This window comes from Suncus etruscus, chromosome 15 (assembly GCF_024139225.1).
Source record: "Suncus etruscus isolate mSunEtr1 chromosome 15, mSunEtr1.pri.cur, whole genome shotgun sequence".
NCBI lineage: Eukaryota > Metazoa > Chordata > Mammalia > Eulipotyphla > Soricidae > Suncus > Suncus etruscus.
In genome coordinates, this window is record NC_064862.1 from 47924909 (window position 1) to 47940155 (window position 15247).

At 55.2% G+C, this 15247-nt stretch overlaps 2 protein-coding genes across 2 annotated transcripts in view; both read left to right on the plus strand.

Moving 5' to 3' along the window:
• Positions 1–8985, plus strand: part of DLG5 (discs large MAGUK scaffold protein 5) — a 35279-nt gene extending 26294 nt beyond the window's left edge. The window contains exons 16-28 of the mRNA XM_049788096.1: positions 645–1658; positions 2273–2381; positions 2776–2920; positions 3084–3196; positions 3489–3578; positions 3652–3793; positions 4123–4285; positions 4472–4605; positions 5026–5172; positions 5597–5780; positions 6217–6365; positions 7093–7263; positions 8772–8985. Coding sequence (XP_049644053.1) covers positions 645–1658; positions 2273–2381; positions 2776–2920; positions 3084–3196; positions 3489–3578; positions 3652–3793; positions 4123–4285; positions 4472–4605; positions 5026–5172; positions 5597–5780; positions 6217–6365; positions 7093–7263; positions 8772–8985 — 2775 coding nt within the window. The remainder of the gene's footprint in view (positions 1–644; positions 1659–2272; positions 2382–2775; positions 2921–3083; positions 3197–3488; positions 3579–3651; positions 3794–4122; positions 4286–4471; positions 4606–5025; positions 5173–5596; positions 5781–6216; positions 6366–7092; positions 7264–8771) is intronic.
• A 1498-nt stretch (positions 8986–10483) lies between these two features.
• LOC126029839 (disks large homolog 5-like) lies at positions 10484–14768 on the plus strand. Its single transcript, XM_049788097.1, has 5 exons — positions 10484–10718; positions 10840–10967; positions 11646–11755; positions 12085–12194; positions 14019–14768. Exons 1-5 carry the CDS (start codon positions 10484–10486, stop codon positions 14120–14122), a joined length of 687 nt encoding a protein of 228 aa, XP_049644054.1. The 3' UTR covers positions 14123–14768.
• Positions 14769–15247: the final 479 nt, after the last annotated feature.

A 15247-nucleotide genomic window follows, 5' to 3' on the forward strand; every position in this document is an offset into this window, starting at 1 on the left:
GTCAAGTGCTTTAGTTGAAATTAGTGACATGAACTGCTTGATTTTTGTTTGTTTTATTTTGAGGGCCATACCAGCAATGGTCAGGAATTACTCCTGGCTCTGGGCTTAGGAATTACTCCTGGCAGCATTCTGGGAAGCCTATGGAATGCTGGGGATAAATCCAGATTGGCCATGTACAAGGCAAATTTCCTCCTTGCTGTGTGTGCTCTCTCCACTCTTCTGAAAATCGTATATTATGAAAACCACATTGGGGGTTGAAGTGGTAGCACAGCCTTGCATGCAGCTGACCCCAGGACAAACATGGGTTCGATCCCCAGCATCCCATATGGTCCCCCGAGCCAGGAGTGATTTCTGAGTTCAGAGGCAGGAGTAACCCCTGAGTGTGGCCCAAAAAAACCTAAAGAAAACAAAATTAGGTTTAAGTGAACAGTTGATTCACTGCCAGAGCACAGTGAATTTTCATACCAGCCTAGCATAGCATCATAGCATTCATAACATCCTGGGCCTCAGGGAATCTATGTGTGTTTACCTTCGTGCGTCTGTTCTCAGGGGTCCCAGGACACCCCTGACCGCAGGGTACCTGCCAGGGCACTGTGGTGTGGTGGCCTCAGGGCCCGTCTCACCTCTATGCCCTCCTGACTCAGGTCTTCCCTCAGAGCACCTCGTGGAGCGGCCAGAACATCCTGGACAGCATCAGGGACTCGGAGAAGACGCTGAGCTTCCGAGCGGCTGGGCCGGATGTGCAGAGCCAGCCGAGGCGCAACGGGGCACCGCCCAGCAGCCCAGCGCAGACTGAGCTCTTCCCAGCCGACAGGTTGGAGGAGAGGAAGGACCTGGGGCCTCCAGGGGACAGCAGCTCATTCCTGCACAGGCCGTTCCCAGGGGGAACTTTCCAGGCCTCCCCCCAGGCCTGCCCCAGCGTCTCAGAAAGGAGCCTTGTCTCCCTGCGTTCTGACACCTCGGGGGACCGCAGCTATGGGCTGGTGGATTCCCGGGGCCACGGACCACTGTTGCCCTTCGAGGCAGAGCCAGAGCCCTGCGGGGCAACTGAGGCACCCCTGGACCAGGCAGAGCCCGAGAGCACCAGTCCTGGGGGCACCTGGCCCAAGGCCGCACTCGGCTCTGTGGGTCGACCCGAGAAACTGTCTGTGTACAAGAAGCCGAAGCAGAGGAAGTCGATCTTCGACCCCCACACTTTCCAGCGCCCCCCGACCCCACCGCGCCTCGAATTCCTGCTCCCTGGGCCCTCCTGCTCCCCGCAGCCCTCCAGAAGGTCGGGGCCCTTGACCCCGCCCAAGCCGCCCCGTAGGACCGACTCTATCAAGTTCCAGCAGCGGCTGGAAACCAGCTCCGAATCAGAGGCCACTCTGGTGGGCAGCTCCCCATCCACCAGCCCCCCCGGACCGCTGCCCCCTGACGCCAAGCCTGGTGCGCCCCTGCACGCCTCCCCGCCACGCAAGACCCGGGTCCGCATCGCCTCCAGCTACTACCCTGAGGGCGAGGCTGATGCCACCTACTTGCCTGCCAAGAAGTCCTGCGATGAGGACCTGACGGCCCAGAAGGGGGATGAGCTGGGGCCCAAGCGCCCCCGCCCCAAGTCTGCGCCCAGCTTCAGGCCCAAGCTGGCTCCTGTGGTGATCAGCTCCCAGTTCCTGGAGGTAGTAGGGGGCAAGAGTTGTCAGAGCCTGGGTGGCCACTTGCCCCTCACTATACCTCTTGGACTGTTTCTTCGGGAACGGTGGGCAGGGGGTGGGGGGTGAGGTGGAGCAGCCACCTGGAGCACTGTGGGGTTTGTGGGTGGGGAGCAGCAACAGAGGAGCTTGACCATCTGCTTGACCTTCCTTCCCTCCCTCCCCTCCCTCCTTCCCTCCCTCCCTCCCTCCCTCCCTCCCTCCCTTCCCTCCTTCCCTCCCTCCCTCCCTCCCTTCCCCTTCCTCCCTTCCCCTTCCTCCCTCCCTTCCCCTTCTTCCCTCCCTTCCCCTCCCTCCCTCCCTCCCTCCCTCCCTCCCTCCCTCCCTCCCTCCCTCCCTCCCTCCCTCCCTCCCTCCCTCCCTTCCTTCCTTCCTTCCTTCCTTCCTTCCTTCCTTCCTTCCTTCCTTCCTTCCTTCCTTCCTTCCTTCCGCTGCCCTTTGAGGCCCCGGCCAATGGGACAGTCTTGGCCACAGGGACAGTTGGGCTGGTGGGGGGACAGACCTGGTCGTGGGGACAGAGCTGTCCAGAAATCCAGCCGGTTGGTCACTCTTCATCCTCTGCCTCTCGCTCTGTGGTGCAGGAGCAGAAGCGTGGACCCTCCCTTGGTGAGCGCTCCCTGGAGTCCCAGGACTGGCCATCCTCAGGCCGCCCCACCAATGCACCCCTCTACCCACACCGGCCATGCGTGGGTGAGTCAGGGGCTCTGTAAGGATGGTGCAGCAGGCTTCTGGGGTAGGCAGGGGACAGTTGCTGGACCTTAGTCAAGGGCCCCATGAACGAATTGCATTTGTCCTGCTAGAGATGCCTGGACTCTTCAGAAACTCCAGAAACTTTCCAGAAACTTCTAGAGCTTTTTCTCTGAGAGACTGCCCAGAAAATCAGAGTCTGGGAAGGGGCTGTCTAGCTTCACAGATGGGGCCAGGCCAGTAGCTTTATAGACTCAAACTCAGGCCATGGCATCATTGCAACATACAGACTTTAGACAGACAGACCGATGATTTGAACTCCTATCACAGGAGCCTTGGTGGCGTCTTACCAGGGGTTCAGGTGTTTTTGGGGTCACCAACTTCCACCTGTCTGCAGGAACCGTCCCCCGGAGTATGACCCCCAGCTCCACTCTGAGCTCCACCCTGAGGAACCCTGTCTACACTGTGCGCGGCCACAGGCTGGGCCCCTGTGGGTCTCCACCAGTGCCCAGAGAGCTCAGCGTCCCAGGCCTGCAGCCCAGGTATGTACAGGGCAATGAGGAACCTGTGGGAATCTGTGAGTGTTGAGATGGGCCATGCTGAGAGCAGAGTACCTCGAGTCTCTACACACCCCCGCCCCATGGATGTACTTCAGGCGCCTTCCTCCTGGGCGCCCCTGAGCCTATCCCCATCTGGTCCATGCAGTGCCCAGCACCAAGGCCGTTTGAGCCTGGACTTGAGCCACCGGGTTGGAGGTGACTACTCAGAGATGAGAAGCTCCCACGGGTCCAACTCACTGCCCTCCAGCGCACGTCTGGGTAAGTGGACCTGCCCCGGGCTCTCCTTTCTTCCCTCCCAGTGCCTGATTCCTGTTTGGGTCCTGCCTCTGGCTTTCAGGTCCACCCAGGAACTTTCCTGTCTCTGAGCTGGTATCTCTTGGGGGTGCGTGTGACTCTACCAGGATCGAGGACTGGGTCTCGCTGGTCCCTCATTCAGGGATTCTGGGACTGGGGAGGCCCTGTCATCCCTTCCTAGAGAAGGGTGTCCCAAGGTGTCCCAAGCAGCTTGGAGGCTGTTTCTCTTGCTGATCTTGTCCTTTGGGGAAACCAGGGTCTTCCTGCCATCTGCAGTTCAAGACGGAGAGAATCAAGATCCCGTCCACGCCCCGTTATCCTCGGTCCGTCGTGAGCTCTGACAGAGGTAAGGGGCATCACCGATGGGGCTGCCTGGTCCTGAGGGCGAATAAGGCACCATGTCACCTGCCTCTCTGCAGGCTCCCTGTCACACTCCGAGTGCAGCACCCCGCCACAATCCCCGCTGAGCATGGACGCTGTGTCCTCCTGTGCCCTGAACCCACCGTCAGCTGCCACCCTACCCCGGGTTGCTGTCAGCCATGGGGACCAGAGGAAAGACAGGTGAGCATGGCTGGGCGCCCAGGGTCTGCATAGCCTAGAGATGTCTGAGGCTGGTCTAAAAAGACGAATGACAAGGGTGAGAGGAGTAGTGAGGACAGGGCTGAGGTGAGGAGGACAAGGTGAGGTAAGGAATGAGCAGCCGTCTGTCCTGCTGTGTTGTACCCATGTCCTGCTCAGCTGCTCCATATGTGTCTCCATATGACTATGTGTCTCCCTAGTCACATCATACTCTTGTCCTGCACCCTGACTTGGCTCTAGCAGTTGCCTTTCCAGTGGCACTGTGTGTCCCAGACCTTCCTAGGCACCTCACCCCTGGCTCTCTTTCTCAGGCCCTACATGGAAGAGCCACGGCTTGTGAGGTTGCAGAAGGGTGCCGAGCCGCTGGGCATCTCCATCGTGAGTGGTGAGAAAGGTGGTGTCTACGTGTCCAAGGTCACGGGAGGCAGTATTGCACACCAGGCTGGCCTGGAGTATGGGGACCAGCTGCTAGAGGTAAGGGAACCCCTCTGCCTATCTTCTGTCATATCTCCTGCACCACCCACTTATCTTCCTGTGTGCAGAACCATGGCAACCCCGTGGCCTGGAGTCCTCCATGATCCTGGCACTCCCTCCTGTACCCATGCCCCACTATGGCCCAGCACCTGCAGAACCTCTGAGCCTGGGCATGTCTCCCTCCAGTTCAACGGCATCAACCTACGCAGTGCAACGGAGCAGCAGGCGCGGCTGATCATTGGGCAGCAGTGTGACACCGTCACCATCCTGGCCCAGTACAACCCGCACATGCGCCAGCTGGGTGGCCATTCCCGCTCCAGGTGTGCATGGACAGACACACACACACACAGATAAATAGGCGGGTCACCCTGTTGTGCAGATAGGTGGTCCCCTGGATTTGGGGGGGGGGTGCGGGGTGTGAGGGCAGCATCTCCTCCTGAGCAGAGGTGGCCTGGGGGGCTCCAAGCACATTTTCCTCTTGCCTGGGCACTATGCTCAAGGGAAGGTATGTCTGGAGTCTGCAGTGGGGCTGGGAGAAGTGCTCAGACATGGGGAGGGGAGTGACATGGACAGGGGAATGACATGAAATGGTGGGAGGGACATGGAGTTTATGTTGTGTGACCTCCACCTTCTGGGGAATGCCTCTGAGGATGAGAATGAACTCCGCTGGTACAATGTGGGCATCCCCAGGTATGGCCCAGGTCTGGTCACTGCTAGAAGCTGGGCTTGTCTGTCCCCAGCTCCCACCTGGACCCCACAGGCACCCACTCCAGTCTCCAGGGCAGTGGCACCACCACCCCAGACCATCCTTCTGTCATTGATCCCCTGATGGAACAAGATGAGGGCCCAGGCATGGCCCCCACCAAGCAGAGCGTGCCCAGCACCAGGTGAGCGTGTCTGGCCCGACTGGGTGCATGGCTGCCCACAGAACAGGAGGGTGCCCTGACTGAATCCACATCCTGTCTTGGAGGATCTCCTCTTGTGACCCCCTACAACATTATTAAGGGGATGGAGTGATAGCACATCAGGGAGGGCATTTGCCTTGCTTGTGGCCAACCCAGATTTGATCCATGGCATCCCATATGGTCCCGAGTCTAGTAGGAATGATTCTGAGTACAGAGCCAGGTGTAATCCCTAAGCACCACCAGATATGGCCCCCAAATGAAAGCAAAATAAACCACAACAGGGCCACTGGCAGTCCTGTCTCTTGGCCTGGCCTGCTTTTTCCCTGCTGAAACTCTTTGCTGAGCAGCCTGCCAGTATCGTCATCTTCTTCACGGTGTTTACCGAGGGTCTTTTTCTCCCTAACAGGCCACTGGCAGACGCCTCCAGGAAGCCCCCTGAGCCACGGGTAGTCTTTGTCAAGAAGCCGCAGCAGGAGCTCGGGGTGCACTTGTGTGGGGGGAACCTACACGGGGTGTTCGTGGCCGAGGTGGACGAGGACAGCCCTGCCAAGGGCCCTGATGGCCTGGTGCCAGGGGATCTCATTCTGGAGGTGAGCTCCGGTGCCTGGGAACATGGCTGCTTTGGTGGTTCCTGAGCACACCCCCCCTCCCCCATCCCGCATGCTGCTCTGCTCTGAACATCTGGGCTGGATGCTGCCCCCTGGGGCCTGATCTAGAAAGTGTACTCTCTTGGCTAGTCATAGGGCAGTTGAATTGCCAGTTCCCTCCACTGAGTCCCCAAGAAGGAGAGGGAGAGAGGAGAGAGAGAAAGGGAGAGAGTAGAGAAAGAAAAGGAAAGGGAGAGAAGGGAATTAGAGAGGGAGATAGAGGGAGAGATGGAGAGAGGATAACAAGGAAGGAAGAGAAGAGGAAGAGATAGGAGAGAAGGGGAAGGAGGAGAGCTGTAGGGCCTTTCTTTAGGGGCGGATCACCCCCCCACCCACATCCTTGTGCCCCACTACTGTCCTCTGACCTGGTCTCTGGCAGCTGGGCAGCCTGGACATGCGGAACAAGACTGTGGAGGAAGTGTACCTGGAGACGCTCAAGCCCAGGGATGGGCTCCGCCTCAGGGTGCAGCATCGGCCCGATGACTTCGCCAAGGTCAAGGGGCTGCCTGGAGACGGTTTCTATGTCAGGTATCAGTCAGGGTACTGGGACCTTACATCAAGGATCAGAGTCAGACAATGGTTCCAGGGATCCTACATCAGTGATTAGTTGGGGAGACAGTCCCTGGGGCCCTACATTAGGGATTAGTCAAGGGATGGTTTCTGGGACCCTAAATTAGGATCAGAGTTGGGGGACAGTTTCTGGAACACTATATCAGGGATTAGTTGGGAGGGGTCCCAGGGACCCTAGATCAGGGATTAGAGTCGGGAGGATGCTCTCTGAGACCCTAAGTCAGGATCAGAGTAAGGGGATAGTCTGTGGGATACTACATCAGGGACCAGAGTGAGGTTTTTTTTCTAGAATCCTATATCAGGGACCAGAGTGTCAGGGGATAATCCCTGGAACCCTCCATCAGGGGGATGGTCCTTGAGGCCTTACATCAGGAGTCAAAATTGGGGAATGATCCCTGGAACCCTACATCAGGGATCAGAATGGCGGGGGAGGGGGTTGGTCCTTGGAAGCACACACATTAGGAATCAGAGTTGGGGGGGTGGCATTTCCAAGATGAGCCCCATGAAGGAATCAAGGGCTCCTATTTCCTGTAACCAGTGAGGCCTCCCTATAAGGGGGCTCCCATTTTCATACCCCAGAGGCCTTCTGCTCCCATGAGAGGTGAGGCCACTTGCCTAGCTACGTGCCAGAGACCCCATGGGGAAGCAGGCTCCGCAGCCTTTGACCACTGTCCTGCTGGCACAGGGCTCTGTTCGAGCGGCTGGCGGAGGCGGAGGCAGAGCTAAGCTTCCGAAAGGATGACATCCTGTTTGTGGAAGACACCCTGCCTCAGGGCACCTTCGGCTCCTGGATGGCCTGGCAGCTGGACGAGAGTGCCCAACGGCTGCAGCGTGGCCAAATTCCCAGCAGATACGTGTATGTGGGCCTTCTGGGGTATGTGTGTATCTCTGTGTATGTGTGTATATGCAACTCTGTGCACACGTGTACATGTCTGGATGTATATGTGCATATCTGCTGCATACATCTCAGTGTGTGGTGTGTATGTCTGTGTGCATATATCCTTGTTTGCATGCATCTGGGCTAGTGCCTGTGTTTGCATAGATCTCGGCGTGCACATTTGTGCATTCATGTGTCTGTGTAGTGTGTTGCATGCATCTGTTTGCACATGCATGTGTGGCATGCATCTGCGCATGTCTGTCTATAGAAGTGTATAAGATGATGCATGCACCTCTGCATGTGCATGCTTGTATGCACCTGTGTGTATATATCTGTGTATATTTGAGTGTCTACATATCTGAGTGTTCAGATGCGTATGCTTGTGTATGAATCTGTGTCTCTGTGTTCATGTATCTGTACATGTGTGCTGTGTGTGCTTATGTGTGCATGTATGCATTTGTGTGTGTGTTGAGGACAGAGCAGCCGCTTCAGTGGCCCTTTGCTCCGTGTCTGCCCCTGTGGCTTGTCGAGGGTGCTGTGCGTCAGTCAGGGCTTGTGCTGAGCCCCATCTTGACAGCTTGTGCCCTCTACCCCTCTCTGTTTCTTGCACCACCTACCCCTCCCTCTTTAGGCAACCAGAGTTCCTACATGCTCTGTCTTCAAATTCCCCCCTTTGGACTTATTTGAAATTGTGCAGGATAAAGCCTTTTTTCATAGCTCTTTCACATACTGGGTTGATCTCTGGACCCCTCGGGGTGTGTGACCCCACCCAACCGCCTCTTGTGTGTGTGTGTGTGTGTGTGTATGTGTGTGTGTGTGAGTGAGTGTATTGGGATCTCCCCACCCAACTGCCTCATGTGTGTGTGTGTGTGTGTGTGAGTGTATTGGGGTCTCCCCACCCAACCGCCTCGTGTGTGTGTGTGTGTGTGTGTGTGTGTGTGTGTGTGTGTGTATTGGGGTCTCCCCGCCCAACCGCCTCGTGTGTGTGTGTGTGTGTGTGTGTGTGTGTGTGTGTGTGTGTGTGTGTGTGTGTGTGTGTGTATTGGGGTCTCCCCACCCAACCGCCTCTGTGTGTGTGTGTGTGTGTGTGTATTGGGGTCTCCCCACCCAACTGCCTTGTGTGTGTGTGTGTGTGTGTGTGTGTGTGTGTGTGTGTATGTATTGGGGTCTCCCCACCCAACCGCCTCGTGTGTGTGTGTGTGTGTGTGTGTGTGTGTGTGTGTGTGTGTGTGTGTGTGTGTGTGTGTGTGTATTGGGGTCTCCCCACTCAACCGCCTCATGTGTGTGTGTGTGTGTATTTGTTTGTATGTGTGTATGTATGAATTGGGGTCTCCCCACCCAACCACCTCACCATGTAGCTTTTTCTCCTTCATTCAGCATACTCTAAGCATTGGCTCTAGCCTCAGATGCTCACCCAGAGTGGGTTTGGGGAGTTCTCCGTGGGAGACAGCTCCCACAGCTCGGCCCTTCTCTGTTCCTCTACTCAGGATGGACCAAGAATTCTCCAGGAGGCTGAGCATGTCGGAAGTCAAAGACGACGGAGCCACCTCTAAGACGTTGTCTGCCGCAGCCCGCAGGTCTTTTTTCCGCCGGAAACACAAACACAAGCGCAGCAACTCCAAAGACGGGAAGGACCTCCTGGCCCTGGACACCTTCCCCGGTGACTCTGTCTCTCTCTTCGAAGGCAAGTGCCTCCCTTGACTCAGACCGCCTTGGGATCGCTCCACTCACACTGACACGTCCTCATGTCCAATTGGAGTTCTCTCCATCCCACTCACAGACTCTTGTTTCTCTCTCCAGAGTTTTATTTGCTTGTTTTTATTTTTTGGGGAGTACACATCCTTGATGCTTCGGGATTACTCCTGGCTCTGTGCTCAGGAATCACTCCTGGTGGTGCTCAGGAGGACCATATGGGATGATGCTGAGGATCGAACCTGGGTCGGCCTAGGCCAGCACCCTCCCTGCTGTGCTATGGCTCCAACCTGTCCCTTGGTTACACATCCTTGCCCCCCCCCTCCACCCCCCACCCCCGCCTCTCCACTGCTCTTTGAAGAGAGTAGAGAGCTGCTGGATACTGGCAAGTGTCCTCCTGGTCTCTGGGTGAGCTTCTGAGCTGCATTACCTTGGCCCAGGGAGGTGGTGCGGGGAGTGGGGTGTGGGAATGACAAATCTTTGTAGTCTGAGATTGAGGGTTTCCACTGTCATTTTTTGTTTTGTTATTTTTTGGATTATTCCCGGAAGTACTGCATCATTTCTGCGGTGCTTGAGGAGGACCAAATGGGATGCCAGGGACTGAGCCCAGGTTGGCCACGTTCAAGGCAAATGCCCTCCCTGCTGTGTTCTTGCTCCCATCTCCCAATTCCACTGTCTGTCTATCCTTCCCTCGGTTCCCATTCCAGACAACTTAAATGCTGTTTCTTCCATTCTTTATTTGCTTTTACTTTATGGGCCACACGTGCAATGCTCAGGGTCAATAAGTAGTGCACCCGATCAGTAATCAATAAGATACCACAAAGCTGAGAGGGACATCATTTCCATTATATATTTTTTTGCTTTGCCTTATTCATAGATACTCTAGGTTCTAGATTATGCACACGGACTTTTCATTCTCATGGTCAATATTTTGGCAGATAAGAATATATGAATCTTTAATGGTTTTAAAATAAAAAAACGTTAGGGGGAGCTGAAGCAACAGTACAGCGGGGCTTATTGTCTTGCACATGGTTGGCCTGGATTTATTTGATCCCCAGCACCTCATATGGTCCTGAGCCCTGCTATGGTATGGCTCAGGTATGGCTTAAACATCAAAATGAATGAATAAATACAGAGATGCTGAGGGCTCGAATGATAGCACGAGGGGTGGGGGAGAGTATTTGCCTTGCACACAGCTAGTTCAGGTTTGATCCCAATATCCCATTTAGTCCCATAGCCTGCTAGGAGTAATTCATGAGTGCAGAGCCAGGAGTAACCTTTGAGTGCTGCTGGGTGTGACCCCCCTCAAAAAAAAACAAAAGAGATGGGCTAGGCTGTGACTATCAAGATGACTGAGGAAGAAATGGGGGAGACCTGGGTACTCACATCAGGAGAGGCTAGGCTGGACTCCTGGCCCTGGGGTTTCTAGCAGTGGGGGCTCAGTGCTGAGACTAGGCAGGGCCCCCCATAAAGCAGGGTGAGCTGAACACCTGGCAGCTCTGACTCAATGTTGTGGGACCTGGTAGGAGAGGGCAGAAGAGTTAAGCTCCTGGGTCCCCCAACCCCCAGACTATACTGTGATCCCCTCCTGCCTGCAGATGCAGTGAGCCTGGCCTACCAGCGTGTCCAGAAGGTGGACTGCACCTCCCTGCGGCCTGTTCTTATCCTGGGCCCACTCCTGGATGTGGTGAAGGAGATGCTGGTGAACGAGGCTCCCGGCAAGTTCTGCAGATGCCCCTTGGGTAAGAGCCATACCCTCTGGTCCCCAGCCCACACCTCCTGGGCTTTCATGAGGCCCCAGGGACACCATGCAGGGCCCTTTGTGGTGGCCTCCCCACCGACTCCTGGCACCATGCTCCACAGAGGTGATGAAGGCCTCCCTGCAGGCCATCGAGCGAGGCGTCCGAGACTGCCTGTTTGTTGACTATAAGCGGCGGAGCGGCCACTTTGACGTGACCACGGTGACCTCCATCAAGGAGGTCACGGAGAAGGTAGGCAGGTGCCCACTCCTTCAGGCCTGCAGGTCTTGCTCCTGATGGCTGTCTGGGGCAGCGCCTGATGTCTGTAGCTCTGCTCCTGTGCTAGCCTACAGGAGCCTCATGTTCAAGGCCCTGTCTAACTCGGGAGGTGGTGGAAGTGTTAGAACGTGTACAGAAACAGCTGTGCCATGCTCAGGGTCTTCCACAAAGGGCCGGGAACTGTGATTGTGTCTGTCCATTTGGAACCTTAGAACAGGACCAGGAGAGGGAAAGATGGGGAATATTGGAGGGGCAGGAAGTCAGAGCTGGGGCTCTGCCCTTGAGCTGCCCATCAGGGGCCGGACAGGTGGGTATCAGGGGCCCTGGGAGGTTGGGAGCTTGGAGTGGCCTGTGCTTAGGACACACAATCAGCTGCAGACGGTGGCCCAGGGCTGCCCCTTGGCTGGCCTCAGCCCATCTATCACACTGTGAATTGGAGCTTGCATTTCCCACCCTGGCACAATGCAGAGCCTGAGTCAGGCAGGAGGGAAACTCTGTTCCCACATGGCACGGCCTCACTCGGCCATCGGTGCCCACAACTGGCGGGAACAGACTTCTAGGCCCAGGTGTGTGAGAGGGGTTAAGGAGGAGTGGGCGGGGTGGGCAGGGTGGGCCCTGTTGGCTGCACGGGCACTCACCTCCATCCCTCAGAACAGGCACTGTCTCCTGGACATCGCACCCCAGGCCATCGAGAGGCTGCACCACATGCACATCTATCCTATCGTCATCTTCCTCCACTATAAGAGCGCCAAGCATATCAAGTAGGTGGTGACATTTTGTGTGTGTGTGTGTGTGTGTGTGTGTGCGCACGCGCATTTGTGTGTACGTGTCCTGGGGTAAAGAAATTTGGGTCTGGACCTAGGCAGCAGGGCCAGGATTGGCCTCCCCTGGCCCAGCTCTACCTGCACTGTGCATCTCCTCTGATCTCCTGCCCCTTGTCCCCTGTGGTGGTCCTGGTGCCCACTGGCCCTCTGTTCTGTTCCACCTCTGAGCTACCAGCATGTGCCACCCCGCACACAAGCCCTGTGACCTGCAGGCTGTGGCCCTGCTCAGAGCAGTGGGAAGACTTGGGCACTGACTGTCTTCACAGGGAGCAGCGGGACCCCGTGTACCTCAAGGACAAGGTCACGCAGAGACATTCCAAGGAGCAGTTTGAGACAGCGCAGAAGATTGAACAGGAGTACAGCCGCTACTTCACAGGTGGGGGTGCCGGTATCCCAAGCCTGGGTGGTGGGATGGTGAGCCCCTTGGCTTGGCCTTGTCTGTGGCTCTCATGTGAGCATGAATGCCAGCCTAGCCTTCTCAACCTAGCTCACCTTTGTGGGCATCTTCTCTGAGGCCCCCACACCCTGCCAAGACCAGGCAGGCCTCACCATGAGGTCCAAGGTGGAAACTGGCCCCTCTCATTTTTGCTGCATGAATCAAAGTGCCCCACTTCTCATTTCCTGGGGCTATACCTTTTCTATGCAACCTGGTTATGCGGAGGAAGTTAGTAGCAAAGTGGTTGCCAAGAGTTGGGAATGGGTTTGAATGGGAATGTTTATAATCTACACAAGAATGTGTATGCATTGGTGTATGTGTGTATTCTGTGTTATGTGTGTAAATTAATTGTCACACACCGAGATTCTTTGTTTCGTTTTGTTTTTGGTGTTGATTTTTGGACCAACATCCAGCAGTGCTAGGGCTTACTTCTGGCTCTGTGCTTGGGGATCACTCCTGGGGACTGAACCCAGGTCAACTGCATGCAAAGCACATGCCTACCCCAATGTCCTATCTCTCCAGTCCCTCAGATACCCCGAGATTTTGTGATCAGCTAAAGCCTGAACCTGTCGTGGTCCTCTGTGCTTACTACCCATTTCTGTCCTTCTCTTTGGGTGGAGAGTGGTGTTTGGCTTATTTCCTAAGCAACTGCAGAGCTGAGCAGGACCATCAGGGACAGCCCAAATCAAGCCATTCATGGTGCTCGCTGGCTTAGTGCCTGGAGAATCCTGCAACCAAGGATACCATTACAACATTTCACATCCGAGCTATTTCGTGGTATCTCTGAGGCTCCCTATTACTCAGCCTTGAGGGACAGACACCTTGTTGGGGTGATCCCACTTAGTGTTGGAGGGTTGAGGTGGAAAGCCTGACAAATTTTAATGCTGACCTTCCTGGGAGCCCATTTGATCTTTTTAGCTTTTGCTGAACAGAGGGAGAGAGAAGTCATGAGGGATTTGTACTTAATGCTTTCATTTATTATTATTTATTTATTTATTTATTATTTTTTATTTATTTATTTATTTATTTATTTATTTATTTATTTTTTGGCCATACCCAGTGACGCTCAGGATCACTCCTGGCTATGTGCTCAGAAATTGCTCCTGGCTTGGGGGACCATATGGGATGCTGGGGGATCGAATCATCCTAAGTCCGTCCTAGGCTAGCGTGTGCAAGGCAGACGTCTTACAGCCTGCACCACCACTCAGGCCCCGCTTTCATTTATTTTTCCTTCCTTCAATTCCTGTGCATGAGAGTTGGGCAAGAATGTCAAGTCACATTTTTTAAAAAAGGGGTTTTGGGCCGGAGAGATAGCATGGAGGTAATGTGTTTGCCTTTCATGCAGAAGGACGATGGTTCAAATCCAGGCATCCCATATGGTCCTCTGAGCCTGCCAGGAGCGATTTCTGAGTGTGGAGCGAGGAGTAACCTCTGAGCGCTGCTGGGTGTGACCCCAAAACAAAAACAAGGGCCCAGAGAGATAGCACAGCGGTGTTTGCCTTGCAAGCAGCCGATCCAGGACCAAAGGTGGTTGGTTCGAATCCCGGTGTCCCATATGGTCCCCCATGCCTGCCAGGAGTAACCCCTGAGCACCACTGGGTGTGGCCCAAAAACAAAAACAAAACATAAATAAATAAATAAACAAACAAATAAAGGGGTGTTGTGTGTGAGGGGCACAGAGTAGAAAGAGCCACTGCTCTTTCATTAATCTGTGCCCTGCTCACCCTGAGCTCACTGGCTTGTTGGCATGTCTCTCTCTTGCAGGGATTGTCCAGGGTGGTGCCCTCTCAAGCATGTGTGCCCAGATCTTGGCCATGGTGACTCAAGAGCAAAGCAAAGTATTGTGGATTCCCTCCTGTCCGCTCTAGGGAGCCTGAGGAGCATCGCCAGCAGCTCTCGTCCAAGCTGGGTGTATGGATGTGCTGGGGAAGAGCCGTGGGCTCAACGGGGCCAGGCTGACAGACAGACAGATGGCTGTCTGAAGATGGGCCCCAGCTAACAACAGACACTTCCTCTCACACTTGTGCTTTAAGACCAAACCAAGCAAACAAAAAAACAAAAAACAAAAAAGCCACCACCAACAAAAACCAACAAGAGCTAAAAGACTTCCTGCCTGAGTGGCCCACACCAGCCTCCCTGCCTCCTGCTCACAAGTTTACAACCTTTTCTAAGTAACTGGTGGTCAATGTTTACTTGGATGGCCCCATGTTGTCCGCGCCTGGCCCCGCTTCTGCCAGCCACTCCCCGATGTCATTTGGATGTTGGTCTTGTCCTTGCCTTTTTCAGCTCAATGACTTTGGAACCTCTGTCATGGGAGAAGTCACCAGATTGGGGGAGGGGGACAGACCAGAGCTTCTGGATGGGCCCAGTTCTTCCATGGTTTCCACCTTCTGGAAGCTGGGCTGTTTGTGTGCCTGCAGGACAAAGCTGGGCTGCTTCTCTCTCCTGAACCTACCTGGGCAGGCAGCTTGGACCAGTTGGTCCAATGTGCCCATTCAACCTCTTCCTCTTCCTTTTTCTTCCTCTTCCTTATTCGCCTCTTCCTCTTCTTCTTTCCCCACCCCTCCCTTCTTTTTCCTTTCCTTTTTCTTTCCCTTCCCCTTTTTCTCCTCCTCTTCCTCCTTTCTCCCCCTCCTCCTCATGTTTACTCTTCATGTTTACTGTCAGCTCTGTTTCGTCATTCTGAGCTGAGGCTATGGCCCACACTGCTAGGCGTGGGCAGGACCTTGAGCTCGGGGGTGGGTCATGCATGCATCAGTTCCTCTGGAGGTGGCTGGGGCTATTTTTGCAGGGTAATTCATTCCATAGCGCCCTGAGGTGGGGCGAGTGTAGCAGCCTTTTGTGAAAGGCTTTCAGACTTGGGGGTGGGGGTGAGGGGCGTGCAAGGCTCAGTGCAGGTACCAGCAAAGAGAAAGAAAGAGAACCAGGCTCTGTGTTCCCAGAAATGGAGCTCTGTGGGGGTGCCAGAGTTTTGGGGTTTTTGTGTTTTTTTG

Excerpts from the sequence above, each read along its gene's own strand:
- LOC126029839 (XM_049788097.1), top strand. The coding sequence starts at position 10,484 with ATGTTGTGGGACCTGGTAGGAGAGGGCAGAAGAGTTAAGCTCCTGGGT. Across the intron at positions 10,968-11,645 it reads TCAAGGAGGTCACGGAGAAG|AACAGGCACTGTCTCCTGGA; the intron begins GTAGGCAGGTGC and ends TCCATCCCTCAG. Across the intron at positions 12,195-14,018 it reads GTACAGCCGCTACTTCACAG|GGATTGTCCAGGGTGGTGCC; the intron begins GTGGGGGTGCCG and ends TCTCTCTTGCAG.